Raw genomic sequence first — 20,679 nt, 5'->3', positions numbered from 1 at the left:
GGTCAAGCAGGGAGAAATAGACTCCTTTCTCTGGTGATCTCAATAGAGCTCTGTCTTAATGCAGGGTTCCTCAACATCCGGGCCACGGCCCAAAGCTAGCCTATGGAAAACCTAGTCTGGGGCCAAAGAACTTAATACAATATACTTACCTTCTCTGCATTACGGCCGCTGTACACTGGAGCTGAAGAAGGCAGCCATGATGACGTCATCAACTTCAGAGCGGTGTACAGCCACAATGAGAAGAAGAAGATTGTTGCATCTTCATAGGAGAGGGGAAAGGGGAGTATATGTTTGTTTTTGTCATTTTTCACATAGAGGTGGAAGTTACTGATATGTCTACCTGTATAAGTGGGTTGTTAGAGAAAGAGGAATGCTAGTATACTCCCTTTCTGTAGCCCCCTCTGTATAATGACTACTTTTCTATGTCCTGCAGAAGGTGGCTGCACTAAAAAGGACATTATAAGGAGAAGGCTACAGATAAAGGTGTACTTTAAAGAGGGGAAAAGGGGAATAACTAGGGCGAGCTGCAGGGAACAGGGCATTATAAAGGGGGTAGCAGCATGAAAGAAAGCATTATAAGAGGTGGGTTGTGGCAAAGGGTAATAATAATAATAATAAAGGATTGGGTTAGGTACGCAATTATTTTTCTGAGGGACCACAGGTGGAAGCAGCACACTCCCACTGGTCTCTACTGAAAAATTTGCCAGGCAGCCGGTCCCTGGTTATAAAAAGATTCTACTGTTAACATCTTTTTCTCCCCCAAAAAAATGAAAGATGGCAGATAAAACTTCTAGTTATAAAACACTAATTTGTTTACGACAAACAAGCTTTCCTGGAGCAAAAGGAAAAGTCATAGAAGAACATCATATTTGATCGTTATTCAACTGATGAAGGATGTGTGGATCAGTTGCATCAGTTGCAGCAAGATATTGTATGATTTGCAATAAACTTGTGATCTATGGATCTATGGAATAACTTATTTGTGAGGAGTGCTCTATTTCTTTACAGCATCCCCAGAGGAGACGTGAAGCCTTACAAAGTCTATTCCTCCCGAATGAGATCATATGTAGCTACACTCCCCACTGGCTAAAAGATTGGGTTCCTGACTGAAAATAGGACCCTATACTGTCTTTTCAGAAGAAATAAACATTACCAACCCCTCCAAAATGCAGCACTGGCAGGTGTAGCTGTAGAGACATTGTGGAGATATCATACAAAAGCCATTTAATGTACGTGAAGAGCATCAGGTTAAAAATAGCTGGCTGAGCGTCTTAGCAGGAGGACTTCACAGGACACCATGCTTGGTTGGACACATTGCTGATGTGCTGTGTACCTTAGACTGTATCAGCACAGTGTTAGGAGTGCACCATCAATAATGATTTAGACCTGCACTTGTTGTGAGGAAAGGGTTTTTCTTGAAGGTCACAGAGCTGCTCTCTGGAAACCCTGTCAGCTGCGGCCCTGCAGTATCTCTCTACCACCAGCCAAAAATACCCGATTCATTTTGTCATCCTTGTTCAATGTTTGTGCCAGACAGGGGCTGTGTGCCCCCCTGCCGAAAACCTACTTAAATTGACGCCTATTTTAACAAGCTGCAGACTAGATTTGTGCATTAATATTTCAGCACGTGCAGTCATGAACATGACGACACCTGACAAGCCCGGCACACCGACTGAGAAGAAAGAAATTAAAGGATTCAGAGAATAAATTCATATTTAACGCTGATAAGGACAATCACAATCCAGCTTCTACATTTTAAGATATTTTTGTACTAATTATTTTCTATGCTTTTCTTTCCACCTTTTGTTTGTACGACCCATTTGTCAGACAAGAGACAGGTCTTGGGAATACTCCGGTCCATCCATCATAATTCTACGTTAACAGATTTGCAGCAGAACTTGCACTACTGGAGTCATCAGCATCTGTAGTGCCAGACTAAAGAAGCCGAGCAGAACTAATTAAAGGGACACAGTCACTAGATTTTGCCACAGTAAACTACTAGCCCCCCACAAATAGGGTATGAAATGTCTTTTCTAGAATTCCCTCTTTCTCTAAAGGGGAAAATAATCGCAATATGTGGCAGTTCGCAAGGCATTGTGATTATGGTAGGGCTTTTATGTTAGTTTTCTGGAGTTTAAAGGTCCCCCATTAAACCTATTTTGTATCTAACCCTAGGACTGCCTGGTATTTTTGAATGCCTAACGTATTTGGTATTCGTAGAATAGTGGTTATATAGTATCCAAATAGTCACTGGGTAAATGGCTGCACCAGCCAACCAACTACCTAGTATGAATTAGTATCTCACTATCTGATGTATGGATTAGATCATGAATATAATATTTTTTTGTGCTTTTATATATCCCTTACTTGCGTTGGGTTTCCAGACCTTTCTCATTCCACTCTTTAGGAATGTAAATTCTTCAATGATGTCAGATTCACATATTTCTTTACATCCCACCCCATAACAGATTCCTGCACTAGATATATATGGCTTGGTTGTATAAAAAACTTCCAAAAAGAAAAGGGGTTTTCATATGCACTCTGTTTAGATGGACTGTGTGGTGCCCCATGCCTGTAGCTGTATAATTAAACTGTTATGTATGTACATTATACAGAAGCTGGAGGAGGCAGATAATCAAATTTGAGAACCATATGGAACTTTTAAAAAGAGTGTTCATTCATGAGTTCATTGAAAAAAAAAAAAATTGCAATGCGTCTGGCAGGCGGTGATTTTGGGGAACACTGGTTCCTGTCAGTTGCTCAGTACAGAGTTACAGACTATATTAAAATGTAATTAGGGAGCTGTCTATGTGACAAAACACAAGCATCTATCCCACATTCTTCGCCGACTTTTACTAAAGTTTTCTATAGGTTTTCCATTCAATCAATGTAATGTACTACAGGCAGTACCCGGGTTGAGTACAAGATAGGCTCCTTGGGATTGTTCTTAAGTTGAATTTGGATGTAAGTCAGAACTGCATATTTTATCATTGCAACCACAGCCAAATTTTCTTTTGGTCTCTGTGACAATAGGACGTTATAAATGTTGGATTGTCATTAGAACCAGGATTAACAATACGATAAAGCTTCATTGCAGACGCCTGTGATAACTCTCTTATAACTCTCTTTTGCAGCCAGAGGCCCGTTTGTAACTAGGGGTCGTCTGTAAGTGTTCTTAAGTACAGGGGACCGCCTGTATATACATCAACACTATTGATCCCTATTCCTTATCTATATATACATGGAAAAATCCTTTAATACAAACTCCCGAGGGTATACAATAATCTCAATCATGATCCAATATTATCCACACATTAAGACCTTTTGTATCATGACCCCTAACAATTTATTTTTTTAATTTAGTCAATGGGAAACGCCTCTTATTCATATTGCACTTGTCTGAATACATTTGTGTTTTTCTTATGGAATTTAAATGAAAAACTAACTAAAAGAAATAGTAGCAAGGCTTATGAAAGCATCGATAAATATGGACTTAAAAAAAATGAGGTTGTTCTGATTAAAAGGAACTGGTCTTCTCAGTTTCCTTTAGCTCCTGTTCCGGTTTACTAAACAAGAAATACCTGGTCAGCCAATAACTAGCCGAGATTGGTCACCAATGCAGCCATTGATTTCCTGTGTGATGAGATGGGCTGGGAACTGCTGGTTATATAGGCGCAGTCGCAATAGAAGTGAAGGGAAATTAGTGAGTACTGCGTTTTATTTTTTTTATTTAATTCTCTTTTAACATCTGCTAACCCCCGAAACCCCCAAACATTATTCAACCTTTCAAGTCAAGCAGGCAGGAGAGCTCAACTATGCAGCCAAGCTTCCCCGCCTCCTTTTGGACTATTGACTTTAATTGAAAAAAAAAAAATGTAGTGCTCACCAATTTCCTTTCACTTCTATTGCAACCTCTACTTCCCGGCCCATCTTATCACACCGGAAATGACTGCACAGCCAATTAATGCAGCGGTGACCAATCACTAGTAATCAAATAATCACATGTAATTGGCTGACCAGTCATTTCCTGTTTGGTAAAAGGTAATGGTAACTCCAGGTTTGGTAAATGTGGGATAATCAATATGCTTCTTTTGTAGGTTTCACCCATTCCAAGCATGAGATATATATTTATTTTTTCATGGGCATCGGTTAACATGTTTTACTTGTCCTCTGTGGGTGCTGCTTTGGCATTGGACATTTTTTCTTGTATAATACTGTTCATGTCTGGGGAGTTTCCACTGTGATCCGATTACCTGGCCTCTTCTACAAAGAAGCCATACATTTTATCTGATATGACCTACGAGAGGAATTAAAGGGGATGTCCACTTTTATCAAATAATTGATATTGTTTGTGTAATGAAATGTATACAATTTCCAACATATTTTCTGTATAAACTTCCTGATTACTCTCTGTGATATATAATAAGCAGTGCACCTGTATGGCATCACATGACAAGGGACCTTTCTCTCATCCACAGGAAGTAAACAATGGAGCTTCCCGTTGAATGACAGCAAGCAGAGATCTAGAAAACCGTGGGGAAAGGATACAGAAAGTATATTGGAAAATTTCATTACACAAACCATATCAATTATTTGAAAAACCTCTTTAAATAACACACAAAATAGTCTGTAACAATGACAAGAGTCGGTGAAAACCTATAATGTCTTTGGAGGTCAGGCATACAAAACTTAAAAAGGCGCAAAAAAAAAAATGTAAAAAAAATAAAAATAATGAGAATTAATTGGCAAGTAAAAAAGATCCCTCTCTCCGCCTCTAGCTCTTTTATTAATCACATTCCAGCACCAGACGCTGAGAGGACATCAAACTGCACCAAATCCTTTTCACATGACAAGCTCATAAATTATTCAACTCATTAGAATCACCAAGAGGAATAGAAATAGCATCAGTGTAAGAGTCGCATAGAAGTGGAAAAGGGTCAATGTAAAGTTTCGTAGGCTGATCTCCATGTGCCAAACTTCAAAAAGACAAACACATCTGCACATCTGCTTTTTGAAAAAAATGAACCGGAGCGAATACAAAAGCACAAAATTGTTGTGTTTTTCCAGTTTTAGAAAGTAAATCCAAGCAGCATGGAAAATATCACTCATAGTGCACAGATCAAACCTAATATGACGACTGTGGACGTGGATCATCATACTGACCGTATTCAATGGCGGCCTTTAATCTGGCCTCCGAATGAGTGGAGCCAAATGCATTGCGTACGAAACGTCTTCTTCTTCGCAAGTCATCTTCCCAATAATCCAGTCTCCAGAAGTCATGGAGTTGGCTAAAAGGAAAGATAAGGAAGGTCAGTAAGCAGTAACTTCTGTTGCTGTATCAAACAATTTTTCCCCAGTGGTCAAAAATATTATTTTTTAGGTAAAGTAAAACATTTATTTTAGGTCAGTTTACCTTTCCTGACCATTCATTACTAAAACGGGATACCTTAAAAGAAACTGAAACAAGTTAGGTTTCATACACAAACAAAATTGAATTCCCCTTGTGTGAAACATATCAGAATGTAATGGATTTTCTGTGGTGAGACAACAGCTTTTATGACGTTTGCCCATCTGAAACATTTATACCATAGGCTCAAGGCCATGAAAATCTGATAGTTGAGACCTCTGACTCATTTTTTGCCATATTATTTGTGTTTATGAAGGGAACCTGTCAGCAGAAATTGACCTAATAAACCACTAGCAGTATGTCAAGCAGCTAAATATCTTCTAGACCAGTGGTAGCAAACCTCTGGCCTTGGCACACAGAGTTCACCAGACAGGCCTCCCCTTGCAGACCTAGGCTGCCCCATGATGTGCCATGATCAGTGCCTACTTTGAAAGAAGACAGTAGCGAGAGCTGAGAGGTGTGAACAGAGCAGGATTGGATGTCCTGCAGTGGGCCCCCCATCAGGGGGCCTCTGGATGGAAGCCACAAGAATTGAGCAATAAGTTACTACTTAAATTGCCATGTTGGCCCTTTGTGAAAATTAATCGGGTTGTTGTTGTAGCTTGAGCACTCGGTCTGTAAAAGGTTCGCTATCACATATTACTTTCAAGGCCCGGCGTGGTGGCATCATCCAGAAAGTCTACTTTGAAATGAAATGTAAAATGGATGTACAAAGACACAGAGAAGGAGAGTTCAGCACTGAAGTCAAGCTTTCCCTACTTCTGAAAGCCCGCTTTGCTGTATTTGATGCCCTGATGTCCAGTATCATGACTAACCAACTCTCATGAAACCTGGTGCCAAACATATTCAAGATAAGAATCTCATCTTTTTGATTTTTGGTTTTCCAGTTCTGTGAGCTACAGTTATGAAGAAAAAAAAAAACGGCATGAATCTGATCACCAATTCTGTAGATCACAGAACCACAAGACTGAAAGCATGTTTCTACATACATATAGAACTGAAGATAGGGGTGTCTGAAGTGACACTCTTCCTGCTGCCTCTAAGCTTGACTCACCTCAGGCAAACATGACTCTTTTCAGCTCATTTTCATTTTGAGATTTTATTTTTATAGGTAAATAGGCAAGATATAACTAAAAAGAGGGAATTCTAGAAAGGACATATCATACTCTGCCACGGGGGCTAATAGCTTAATTGGGTAAAATTAGGAGAAAAAGGCCCTTTAAGTTATACAATTCTATAAAAAAAAAAAGTTGTGCCTAGGAATGAACATTGCCATAAAGGATTATTTATGCACCACACAACTTTAACAACTACACTAGAGTTGATCTAAAAACGTAGCCTATAACAATAACAATGCCGAGTACGACCATGACGGAGCGCGGGCCGCCTTTTAGATTTACATGTTAAACAACCTAAAGTAGCCGGTATTCAATGGCTTCTCGTGCTGGTGAGGAGCATTAATCACTAGCAGCCCATTTGCTAATGCTGCATCGCATTACAAGTATTAATGACACGCAGCTTGCTTTCCTTTACACTGGTTTAACGCGCCCTGTAAATCAAAGGGAAAACCTTACTATAAACAGTTTGCCTTTAATGACTACGGTCCCTCAGCAGCCTGGAATTTATAAGCAGAAAATATGACACACATGAATTTGGTGGAACCGTGATTAAAATAACGTGCTGAAATATTCATTGGACTGATTCCCTACTGCCCCCAGCGAGCTAAGAAAATTGCTATTTTATTCATTATTAATAACACTGAATTAGAGCTGCAAAAGTATTCCCATGTGCGGTAATTGTTGTGGTGAATTATTACCCCTTCCATTAATGTGCCGTGAACGCTTTATGGGCGCTAGTGAAAACAAACCATTGTGGGCCGCGGCCACTCGCAGGTTAAATAGCTTTTGTTTGTTAAGTGCGTGATTGCGTATATTCTAAGCGTATTAATAGACATACACTGGCAGATGGAGGCATCCTATACTTGCATTGTAAACTGTGGAAAACAAAGTATGGAAAGACGCAGTGAGCAGAATTTTTTCCATTCTGACCCTTTCTGCTGAGCGATGTACATATCCTTAGTAGAGGCCATTAGAGGCGAAGGAAGACAGATTCATAGTATTGCATCCCTCCCCTGGCCTCTGCTGAGTTGCACTCTATGAGGTCCCGGGTGATGTCACTTTCCTTATAAGGGTGGTGACATCACAAAGGGAAACACCTTAAAAACCCACTGATTGGCTGCCGCTAATGTTCGCTCCTACACCAGGTTTCAGAGGGAAGGGGAAGAGCGGGACAACTTATCCAACTGTATGTGTATATAGTGGATTACGTTCTAGCCCTCCTTTATAAGGAAACGCAGGGTATCCTCCAGGTGTATCCTTACAAGAGATAGAAAAATGAGACGCAAATGCTTAAAGGGAACCGGTCAGCAGAAATTCACCTTATAAACCACTATCAGTATGTTGTCAACTCCTTCCAGATCGTGTTTCTTTCATGACATCATGTAATGGCATCATCCAGAAAATCAACTTTGGAATGAGATGTAACTTGCTTGTATAAAGTCATGGAGGCAGGAATTTTAACAATGAAGTCAAGCTCTCTTTTCCTCAGAACAGCCCCTTCACTGCATCCAGGGACATCACTAACCAGATCTCCTGAAGTCAGATGCATGATGTCAATCACAGTGGAGGAGGTGTTCAGAGCTCCCCACCTTGACTTCAGTGTTAAACTCTCCCCCTCCATGACTTTATACAACAGATTGTCATCTCACTTCAAAGTTGATTTTCTAGATGAAGCCACCGCACTGGACCATGAAAGAAACAAAACTAGACGGTATTATGTTGCTTGACAATATTCTGGTAGAGGTTTATTAGGCAAATTGCTGACGTCGGGTTCCCTTTAACACACATTCTGCTATTATAAGCATATAATACAAAACAGAATAGCTCAAGTTGGTAACACTACAGGCACATAACACAAGTAGTTGACAGACTATTATGACACACAATAATGTAACAGTTTACCCAACACATGTATATAACTAGATGCCTAACACATGGGGAGGAAAAATATAGAAAGACTTATTCTGACAAATTGGTTACCATTAAAGATGAGCCATTTTTCTGAATGTGGATTATTCTTGAGTTGCTTGGTATAAATCTTTTAAAATTTCAGCTAGCTACTGCTGTCATTATCACAAAGTTAAGGGAGGAGGGGTGAGGGAAAATGAACTAGGGAGGACTAGAGGGGTATATATGTCAATTTATAAAACAACTGGAGAAATATCAGTTTGGTTCGAAAAGATACAGATCCCAACCAAAACATTTTTAAAAATTCATGAAGCCTCGAAAAAGCCATAAAAAAAACAAATTATGGATTTTGACTTAAAAGGAGGTTGGTAAAAATGAATATCTGTTTAACGGAAACTTAGCTTTTAAAAGTGACATAACACCTTGAATATGGACATTACATACTACAATAACCTATGATGGCTGCATAAGAATGTTTTTCAGAAAATTGAATGGTAAAAATAGACTTTTCTATAATTCACAAGAAAATTATAACCTATTAGTATTTTTTAAAACACAAAAATGCCGGATTAAATATCTGAGTCTTCCTCGCATTGGTAATAAGTAAAAGGTGTACAGTATAACACACAGTGGTGCACCAGCCATGAGGCGATTTGAGCTACCTGCCTCAGGCAGCACCACCTGCAGCAAGATGGGGCGCAGCATCAGGGGCACAGTTATCTGCTACAGAGCAGGAACTGACACTTAAAAATAGTGTCTCTCTACACCTGAGGCCAGCATGGTTTTGAGACACTGCATGGAGAACCCACTTTCTAAAAAAAAAAAAAAAAATTAAAAAAAAAAAATAACCCGATACATTACTATTGGATGGGACAGAGACAAGGCCGTTCTATAGCTCGTCTCAGGCAGCAGAGAGTTTCGGCTAACCCCCGATAACACATAGTCATGATTATAGCTATGATTTGGAATCAATATCATACATCTGATTATTCATGGATTGAGCCAAGTGTTCTATATTGTTACTTATAAAGTAATGCACGCTGCCCATAAAAAGTAAACGTGCCAAAAGGATGACAAAAGAGCAATCTCAGACCTCCACTAGTTATGAAAATGAAGGAAAACCAACAACGGAGCTATAGACATAAGGTTATTCAAATGAATTGGGTTTTGCTTAGAATTTTGAGTAAATATGACCTTACATATTAGACAAACCACCAATTGAAGAAGTAAAGGTCAACCTTCTGATGTGTGAGGGCAGCAGAGAATGTAGGAATGAACAGCTAAACGCACAGGGTTTCACTGCCCAACCCTATACAAGCTTACAGATTTAAATGCCCAATCACTGGGGGTCAATTATTGCCACCACTGATGAGTAGCTGTCCAAGGATATGTTGCCAAGGCAGTTTATCAGATTAGGAGGAGGCATACTCCTTGAAAACTAATCCAAAAAAAGAGTTGACATACCATGGGGTTCACAGAGGTAGGTCCACAAAGATTTTGGTTACATCTTAACACTTATTTTATGCTTTGCAATGTAAACGGGGTCTAAAGGGGCAGAATAACTTGGACCCTGTGTAAGCCACGAATGCAGTGATGCTCAACGAAAACCGAGGCCTCTTCAAACACAGATCAGCAGGGGTGCGAAGAGTATGACCCCCACCGATTTGATAATGGATAGTATATCCATGGGATAGGCCATCAATTTAGTCATCTCCAAGAACTCCTTTAATCTTTTAACTACCAACAGGGTAACACATGTGAACAGATACCAAAGTGACCCTTCCACATGGTGATAGTTATTTAAAATAAACCCTCAATACTTTGGTGTCAGGTTGGATTTCACAAGTAACCAATGTGTTTGGTATAATTCCCATCACTAATCGTATCACTGAATTTATTCATCATTGGACTCGGTTCCATTTAGATGTGAAGAAGCAAAGTGGAAGGAAAGGCTTTATATACGGCTGAAAGATAAGAGTCATGACACCGCAACGGCATTGAGGAAATAGATCTCATTGCAATTCCCAAGCTTAGAAAGCGCTGCTTAAACCCGATATTACCACAGACAGCAACGTGCAGCTATCATCCCGGGTGTTGATATGACCAAATACATTCCCATGAAATGGAATATACCATCTACACTCCAGTCATTTTTCAGCCGACTCTATGACAACTATTTTTCTGTGTCTATCAGCATTTTACTCATAGGGTCTGTGTCTTATTAAAGTCGGGACTGAAGAAAGACGGGAAATAAGTTTCACTGAAATTCAGAGGGTTATTCAACAATTAACTTTTATGACATGTGAAGAAAATATGCCAGAATTTGGATTAGTGGCTTTACCTGCACAATAAAGTACGGCGAGGAGGCAGAGTCAAAGTTTTCTTTACACTCCAGAATAAATCCCATGTAGAAGAGAATCCTGCATACTCTGTCTCTTTATTTAGTAAATTATTTTACTTAAAAACCAGTACATGCAAAATAAACATTATAATATCGTTCTGTAATGGACCACAAATACCATTGCTTTCCATGAATGGTCACGTACATTAACCCCTTTGTGAAAGAGGTAACGGTCATATCTCCTGAACTGTGGCAACTAGAAACATAACCAAAGATATGCACTATTAAAAGGTATTTGCCATGACAGAAAGTTCTCAAATTCGAATCCCCTAGTGATGTTTACACAAAAAAAAGATGTTTTAACCCCTCACTTTGAAATATTAGTTTTACTGCCATTTTCACTCAAATCACTCACGGATGGTCACTGCCTAAAGCCCATCCCCCTGTAGTACAAGAGAAGCTAATTCTGCCTGAGGAATCTGGCTGACCATAGTCAGGTCTTTATGGTCGTATCCAGGGACAACCAAAATAGACACACCAGCTGAGAGAGAAAAGAAACTGATAAAGTGTCTCAAGACCTAACTCTTTACAGACAGTCCCTGGATAGATCTGATCATCGAGGGAAATATTATCTAGATATGGAAAGAGTTAACCATTTGCCTCCCTTGTATGTCTGAAGTGGATTTACCTCTGAATGCTTTCAGATACACTGCTCACTGCAGGAGAAAGAAGGGGAATAAAGGGACAGAGAAGTGAGTTACTTAATAAAGAATACTAGAAATGTACTATTACCACTTGCTCTTCTGTCTGCAATTAAAAAAATAGCTTCAAATCACTTACTCCGTAGAGGGGAGGATAGGAAGCAACCTCAAAATTATTAAACTGACTTAAAATAAGGGATGGGATTGAAAGTAGCAAAGGTTCTCGGGTCCTTATTTCCCAGTATAAGGTAAGAAAGATGAAGGTAATGCTAATTCATGGACCATAGTCATAAGTTATCATGATCAGAATTTGCCAACTAGGCTACTTGTTGTAGAGGATGTAAAGTACATCAAGCACAAAGCATATCAACACTAAACCAGCAGCGGGAATCATTTACGTTACAACATATGATCTACAGACTCCTCAGTCCTGTACATAAATAATATGAACTGAACCATCGACAGACAGAAAACTATGAAGTCATCAATTAACAAGATTTACAGCTAGTGCTTCACTTTTCACATTTCCTTATCAGACGCTTAATCAACTTCATATTTCCACTGCGAAAAAAGACATATTTAAGTATTATACCCATCGACACAGGAACATGGCGAGACACAGGAGGTCAGGGCTCACAATTCACTGATCCTAATTCCAGGGTCTTGACCTTCAACAAAGGTTCTTTTCAAGACATCTTACACCCTACAACAGTTACTCAACAGAAAAAGGGTGGGAGAAGTTTGGTGCTTTTTTTTTGCTCTAAACTAGGGGGGGGGATACATAGTTTTAGAAATCATGAAAACTAATGAGTATTTAACTAAATATAGGGATGTCAAAGAAGCAAAAATGTTCCTAAAAATCAGTTATTTTAGGGCTAACAATGAGAAAGACATTCAGCATTATATGAATAACTAAAACTAGTGTTTCTGATACCAGGAGGTGGTTCGAGCAACTTACATTCAACTTATAATGAATAGTTAATTGTCTTAAATTGCTGAAACCATATTTGCTGGTGATAAGGATTTGCATAGTTTCATCAAACTTTAAGCAATGAAACTACTTTTCTGGCACCATAGTAAAATTGTTTATGGGCTAAGGCTCATTTCACGCAAATGTATGGTACACCTGGCCCGGGACCATGAGAGGTGGGTTAGTGCTCCATTTCATGGTTTCCACATATTGGAGTGCTCCATCATCCAAGGTGAACCACAACGTCCCATAGTGGGAGGTCACTGCTAGCCATGATTCACATGGACTATATCATAAAGACAAGGTGAGCTGCTGGTTTCATATGCATTTTTTTAATAATTTGTTTCTATATGCATCTTTATGCAATTTCTTCCAATTCCATGTATGAAATATAGCCTAAACTAGCTGGCGATCATATCCACTTTACATTTATCAAGCAGTCATAGTTAAGAAAACAAAAACAGATGATGGGAGTGGGATAAGAGTGGACTCATTCCTGCAGGTCGCTGCTCTTCTCCCTCTCTCAATGTTTATTGTCGGATTTTAAACAATAAAATTAAAGCACATGGAATTTATATATGGTGAGTGTCACTACTTTTCCTTTACTTCACTTCGATGTATTTTGCCCCATTTGAGTTGATCACCTCCATTAGACTATTATACATGTCATCCCTCTCAAAGATTTTGTGAAGCCCTGGATTGGACACTTAACTTTTTACACCATCCACACTATGGGGCACATTTACTCCCGCCAAAGGAGTTCCCGAAATACAGAGCGTCCGACGATCATGCACTTTGGCGCGATTCACAAAGATTGTGCGCCTGATATCCGTCATCTGTCGCTTCCCCACCTGATTTCTGGCGCTTCCTTTTAAATAGCTGTCACAACGGCGCAAATCCCCAAAATTTCTAAAAGCCAATGAAAGTGCGATCCGAGAGACCCTTAGTAAATAAGACCCTAAGTAGAAAGACAACACAATTAGACAAAGACAATGTTGTTTCTTCTTTTGTCATTTCTCATGGAAAAGTAGTAAAGAGGAATCCTACACCTCTCCTGCAGAAGAGATGAAGTATCCCTTGGTGCCTCCATACATTACCTTCTCTCCTGCCAATTACGGTCTATGGTGGGGAAGGGCGGTTTATCACTTCAAGGTCAGTTTTCTGGCATTAAAAGTAGTGTAATAATTGCAAATTATTGCACGATGCAATAATTTTGACTATGGATGCAGTATGCCCCCACCACACCATGTGGGGATGGAGGAGCAAAGAGGGGCGTAGCTGGCGGCAGAGTGGGCGTTCTTTCCCCTTTTCGCATACCTTTTGTAGGTGGACATGGAATCGTTTTGCTAGCCAGGGTGGCCACCTGCTGGATACATAGAGAGGTGTATGTGCCATGATTTAGTATGATCTAAATCTCACCCTGTGTGTAACAGTGATGTGCTTTACAGCAGCCTCAGGTATGCAGCAATGATCAAGAGCTGATTCACTGGGGTGTATGGAGAGTTTTTTAGGCATGTTCTTTGCAGATAAAATTCTATAATTCAGATGGCGACATGGAAACATTTTATTATCACTCTTTAAAAATTCATAAAAGTTATTAAAATCTTGGTTAAAATCCATATGTAATTTTGTGATACCATTCCTTTAAGTAATGCATTTTGGCAAACAATTTTAGTAAAATATTTATCAAAAAGTCAGCATTACATTTTGAAAAACTTCTTTAAAAAGTGATATACTCAGAACATGGTATAAAACATAGGCTAGTGCAAGTGTTTTACCCAAGTCTAGAGATAAAAATAAAAAGATGTTTTAGAAGACACAAAACCCCAGGAATAGATGTACAAGTAGAACACATATATATGATACGTGCAAAATCCAATAAACCCTTATTTTAATCCTTTTAAAAGTTCCATGAGTCTTATCCAGGAACCCACCAATCTCCTGATAATTGTCATAAATGCCTATAATCAAAGCAGGAACTATTTTAACCAGGGGGACTGTTTTCAATCAGACTGGATGCAGTGTTCAAGCCTTAGGAGCGTTCAGCTACCACAATACAATTCACATAACAACACACAAATGGAGAAAATGGAGAAAAGCTTGATCAATAAAACAACAATGAAACAGGCTCTAGAAAGCCATAAACCACCCCACAATAGATGAAAGAGACTGTGTCACCTATATTATTTTACTTATTAAAAACAGATATTGACTACTAAAAAAAAGTCACCCACTTAAGACGACTATTGGAAAGAGATTTCTTCAGAACAAGAAGTCACCTACACAAGACGAGATTTCTACAGAACAGGAAGTCACCTACACAAGACAAGATTTCTACAGAACAGGAAGTCACCTACACAAGACGAGATTTCTATAGAACAGGAAGTCACCTACACAAGACGAGATTTCTACAGAACAGGAAGTCACCTACACAAGACAAGATTTCTACAGAACAGGAAGTCACCTACACAAGACGAGATTTCTACAGAACAGGAAGTCACCTACACAAGACGAGATATCTACAGAACAGGAAGTCACCTACACAAGACGAGATATCTACAGAACAGGAAGTCACCTACACAAGACGAGATATCTACAGAACAGGAAGTCACCTACACAAGACGAGATTTCTATAGAACAGGAAGTCACCTACACAAGACGAGATTTCTATAGAACAGGAAGTCACCTACACAAGGCGACTACTGGAAAGAGATTTCTACAGAAGAGGAAGTCACATGCCCAATTAACTGCTGAAAAGAGATTTTAATATAATAGAGTCACATACACAAGAGGGCTACTGAAAATAAATTTCTACAAAATAGGGAATCACATAAACAAGATGACAAGCCATGTTTTGTTTGGAAAGCAACCTAAAAACTATCACAAAAGGTGTATAAAGAGAATTCAATACAAGGATTGCCACCTAAACTATATGCTATCTTTTAATGCCCAGACAACAGATGCTTTATCCTATGAGGAGTATATATTCTTTTTTTTAAGTCCAGATGTGTAAAAACTCAGAATTATTTTCCCCATGGTTGTATGTACTTTACCTATTCGATAATGAACTGTGTGAACTGCAGCTTACAGGGAACCTGTCAGCAGAAAATGACAAAGTTAACAATGACTAGTATGTTGTCAAGCAGATTAATACTTTCCAAATAATATTTCTTTCATGCCACAGTGTGTTTGCATTATATAGAAAATCTACTTTGAAGTAAGATACGAAATGGGTACATAGTCAGGGAGAAGGAGAGTTCAACACTGAAGTCAGAACATCCCTACTGCCACGTTGTGATGTCCTTGGATCCAAGGATGTCAATTATAGCAAGGGAGGCAAGGATAGCTTGATTTCAGCATTGAACTCTGACTTTTTACAACCAATTTACCTCTCAAAGTGGATATTCTAGATGGTGCCACCACACTGGGCTAAGATCTGAAGGAATATGAATTGGAAGTTGGAAAGATTTGTGTTATACAGTGGTTTATGAGGTCTATTTCCGCTGACAGGTTCCTTTTCAGTGTAACCTGTTGTGTTCTGTAGGAATGAACATTATTAGTGATTGTCTTTTCTAGAATATATTTGACCTGTATAAATATAACAAGGTTTTAGGCATCAGGGCCCCTCTTGAATACACAATATCCTTTTTCATACCTCCGTTAATTAAATTGATTCTGGGATTGTTTTAATGTTCTAAACAAAAAACATAAAGGAAATCCACCATCAAAATCAAGCATGATAAACGAGGGACACTTACTCCTAGCGCCAGACACTAGTCATTAGCATAATTTTCGAAGTTGATTTTAGAACGAAGGCGGCCATGGATAACAAATATAAGACAACTACCACAGTCTCTCTGTCTGAATCTATGAATAAATGCCCCAGATTTACCATGCTTGATTTTGATTAAATTTCCTTTAATAAGATTTTTCTCCATATTCTTTATTTATTTCTAACACCCTACAACCAATCTGAGCAGGAGCGTAAAGTGTACATTGTTTTAACTTGAGCAAACAATTGCTTCCAGAGATCATTTACAATAAGAAAAAGACTGATACAATTACGGGAAATGACTATATATGTTGAGAATGGCTTTCATCTGCGTTATGTTAGACCCCAGAATTCATTTCACTTTTCAGCTGTGAACAGCAAAGGGCCAGCTGGGGCTAGGGAAAGGCGCAGAGTCTGCACACAGGTCACAATGGAGGCTGATCTGCCAGAAAATGGAAGGCTATTAGGGATTAAGCTACAGGGAGGGAAGCAGAAAATTGCAAACAAACCAGATTCTGCTATATGGGAAAACAATACTTATTCCACAAGGAGCTGAACTGCCAAAAACAGTGGATCGAGATGATGACAAAATTAAAGCAACACCCCTCCCCTACACAGAATTATTAGCAGAAAACAAACAAGTCATAGATATAAAATATTGTGCCCTGCAGTCAAAAAAGAACAGCATTTCACTCACAACTCCCAGATGTGGGGACAGGAAATTTATGACAGCTCACTGAAAAGCAAGGTCCCCATTGTAAAAACTTGTGCATTTATTTGGCTAAGGATAATCATTGAAGTTGACCTTTCCCCAAACATTTCTCAGCTGTGTTAAAATGATCTAAAACCATTGCCAGATTTTCTTTAAATAACACTGATTACCCCGAAGAAGAGAAAAAAAAAACCCTCCTAGCCCCAGGGCCGTATCACACTACTCGCACGTACATAGCAATAGGCTTTCAGCAGCACAACCCAAACCTTTACTACAGAGTCACTGACGTAACCCGATCCGGAATGCTAAGAACACTCCGGCCAAGGAATCTCTACTCTATGATGTATGGGGGGGATTAGTCCACTTCTGATTTGCTTGATCAAATTTTTTTTTATGTTCACTCAACACATTAAATGAGAATAGAATGTAAAATGTAGAATAGATGACAGAGGAAAAGGCCTAACCACAACAAACACAGCTCTAATATGGCCTAATAACATCCTCATTATATTCAATGGCCAGGTATCATGGGAGAGGCCATTGGGAACAGTATAAATAACTTCTGTAAATAATTACATACTTGATTCATAATGGCACAATTGCTAAGTCAGATCTACATATGTATACGATTAATGGGGACAATTCACGTTGAAAATGCAAACTGCATACAATGTTATAGAGAAGAAAGGGGTTAACTAATCTCTCTCCTATTTCTCTCTCAATCTTTCTTATATCTATCTGTACTCATATACAGGCGCCCCCCTACTTAAGGAAATCAGACTTACAGATGACCCCTAGTTACAGACGGACCCCTCTGCCCACTGTGACCTCTGGTGAAGCTCTCTGGATGCTTTAGTATAGTCCCAGATAATGATCAGCTGTAAGGTGTATGTACTGAAGCTTTACTGATAATTCTTGGTCTCATTACAGCAAAAAAATTTGAAACTACGATTGTCACTGGGGCAAAAAAATTTTTTTTTTCTAGATCCACAATTATAAAATATACAATTTCGACTTGCATACATTCAACTGAAGAACAAACCTATGGAACCTATCTTGTACATAACCCAGGTACTGCCTGTATTACACATTTCTATATAAAATTAGTCGGGAGAAAGTGGAGACTCAGTAGAACTTGTAAACTATTAGACTCATAGACAATAGAATTCATGGAAAATATAATAAATGTTTGCATACATAGTACTGAACTAAATTTGCCGCTCTAAGTAAGTGGTGGCCTCTCAAATACCAAAACAAAAAATCAGAGAGGAAACTGCCACAAATCCCATAAAATAGGAATTTTATTGATACACAAGTTAAAAAACAAAGAGTCACTATAATAATAATGTGGATGAATGCATAGGAAAAAATTGGTGCTGGGCAGCAGGTCAATAATACATGTAATTCCTTGTATATATGTTTAACTATATCAAGGATATACACTGAGGTGTAACCCAAAATGTAGGGGCGTATTCACAGCAAAAAGCATAAAAAATAACACTGAATATCCAAAGATATTAAGAGTATTATAAAGTGCCAAAGCATAAAAGTGCAAGAACTCCAAACATGGAATCAAACCAACCAGTATATCACCTGGGGCGAGTAAGGAGAGACCGCGCGGTAGCGTTTTTATCTTAGTCCATTCTATAGAACTGACAAAAATGTGTATGCGATAATAAAAAAAGTGCAACAATGCTATAAGATGTGAATAAAATCACTTACAAGACACAAATGTTTGCACGTTTATTCCATTGCTGCAAAATGTGTTACAAATCCATTATAGTTCCACACAAACTTTCAAGGCGCTTCTAAATAGCTAGAAATTAAATGGGACACTACTGAACCCTGAAAGTTTATTTTTGTCAAATTTCATATAAAATAGTTATTTGTAAAGAACCCCCTCCAAAAATAAAAAGAGAAAAAAAATGATAGCATATGATAGCATTTAGTTTTACAAGGCTATTCTACCCCAGGATTTATCCAGAATGTCATTATGCAGAGCTTGAGTGCTACCATCTATCAGACCTGAGAGATGACACTCACGGTTTCTCACATGCCGCCATACAGATCAATACGCAGCACATTTCCTCCAAGCAAAAAGTAATTATATAACTGCAAACTTCACAATCAATATCGAGTCAAAGCGACTGTGTGCGCACTGTGTGGCGTGAAGGTAGGTCACTGTCAGCTGTCAGTGGCAATGTTTAAAGCAAACACACAAAGGGTTGGAAGAGGGCCAATGTCAATAAACAAGGGTTAACAAAAAAAAACAATACTAAATTTCTCTCTAATTATTATTGTATGATTTACAGGATAGGATTTCCTAAAACTAGGTTAAGTAATTTGTTTGCTAAAAAGTTTTAGCTTCTCCGTTTCTCAGTCTTTAGTCACAGTTAGTCTACAAGATCTTTAGGCCTGTAGGACTAAGAAATTGGTCCTTGAATCCCAATTTTTTTTAAGTTGAGACCTTATTGTCTTTAAGAAAAATAGTACTTTCTCCAAATGCTTAACATTTATAGTAAATAGTGTATTACTTGCATGGTATTTTTTTTTAACTTTTTAACTTTTCTTTTTTTTGCAAATTAAAAAAAAAAGAATAAAAAATAAAAAAAACATATATATATATATATATATACACACACACACACACACATCTATATATCTCACACATCTATATATCTCTATATCATAGTAATAATCTTTATTTACTATATATACTCGAGTATAAGCCTAGATTTTCAGCACAAAAAAATGTGCTGAAAACCCAAACTTGGCTTATACTTGAGTAAAAAAAATATAGGTTTTATCAAGTATTTGTGGTAAAATTAGGGGCCTCGGCTTATACTTGGGCGGCTTATACTCGAGTATATAAGGTATATAGCACCATCATAATATAATAACTATTATTACATTTAAGACAATATAAACATTCAAACTGATTTTTTTTTTAAACTTCATTGTTTATTAAATTTTGTATTTCCTTTGACCCAGTAGGTAGTTGTTCTACTGTTCAGGTTACTGTGAATTCTTGCAAAACATGACAAAATTGAAATGTATTCTCGTTGAACAGCTCTAGAGACCTCTGTACGGTTCCCCTAGTCCAGTGATGGCGAACCTTTTAGAGACTGAGTGCCCAAACTACAACCCAAAGCGACATATTTTTCAGAAAGGGCCAAATGCCAATTTAAAGTAACTTATTGCTCCCGGCTCTGTCACAGATTCGAACGTATTGGCGTCCTGAAGACACCAATACAGTACAAAGATGGAGCAATTTGGTTTATTATTGTAGCTTCCCTCTAACAGGATGAATCACAGGCCCTGAGAAGGGGCTTCAATGATAATCCAGCTCTGTCCACTCCTCCTGTACTTCAAGTCACTTTAAAATAGTGCTGAACATGGCACATTTTGGGCTCCCTGTAACTGCAGGAGGAGGAGTCCTGAATGGTGACCTTTGTGCTGGGTGATGGCTTGGGTGCCCACAGAGAGAGCTCAGAGTGCCACCTCTGGCACCCGTGCCATAGGTTCGCCACCACTGCCCTTGTCCATACTAAACAGTCGGCCGCAGCTATTAAGGTGATGGGGAGAACAAAAGGAGGCGACTCCCTTTGTCTCTTCCACATAGGTGCTGTGATCTAAACTGAATAGTAAAAATCTGCGCTTTCTTCAATTTTATTTTTCTTAAACACAATTAAAAATATATTCCTACCATGAATAATAATAAAGGTGAAAATTATGCCAAAAATCTATATA

General features: G+C 38.5%; 1 protein-coding gene across 1 annotated transcript in view; it reads right to left on the bottom strand.

Moving 5' to 3' along the window:
- Nucleotides 1–20,679, bottom strand: part of NBEA (neurobeachin) — a 429,733-nt gene that overhangs the window by 140,280 nt on the left and 268,774 nt on the right. Inside the window, 1 exon segment of the mRNA XM_072134427.1 lies at nucleotides 5,164–5,288. Coding sequence (XP_071990528.1) covers nucleotides 5,164–5,288 — 125 coding nt within the window.

This window comes from Engystomops pustulosus, chromosome 2, assembly GCF_040894005.1.
Source record: "Engystomops pustulosus chromosome 2, aEngPut4.maternal, whole genome shotgun sequence".
In the NCBI taxonomy this organism is placed as follows: Eukaryota; Metazoa; Chordata; class Amphibia; order Anura; family Leptodactylidae; genus Engystomops; species Engystomops pustulosus.
This window is presented reverse-complemented; position numbering and strand designations above follow the sequence as displayed.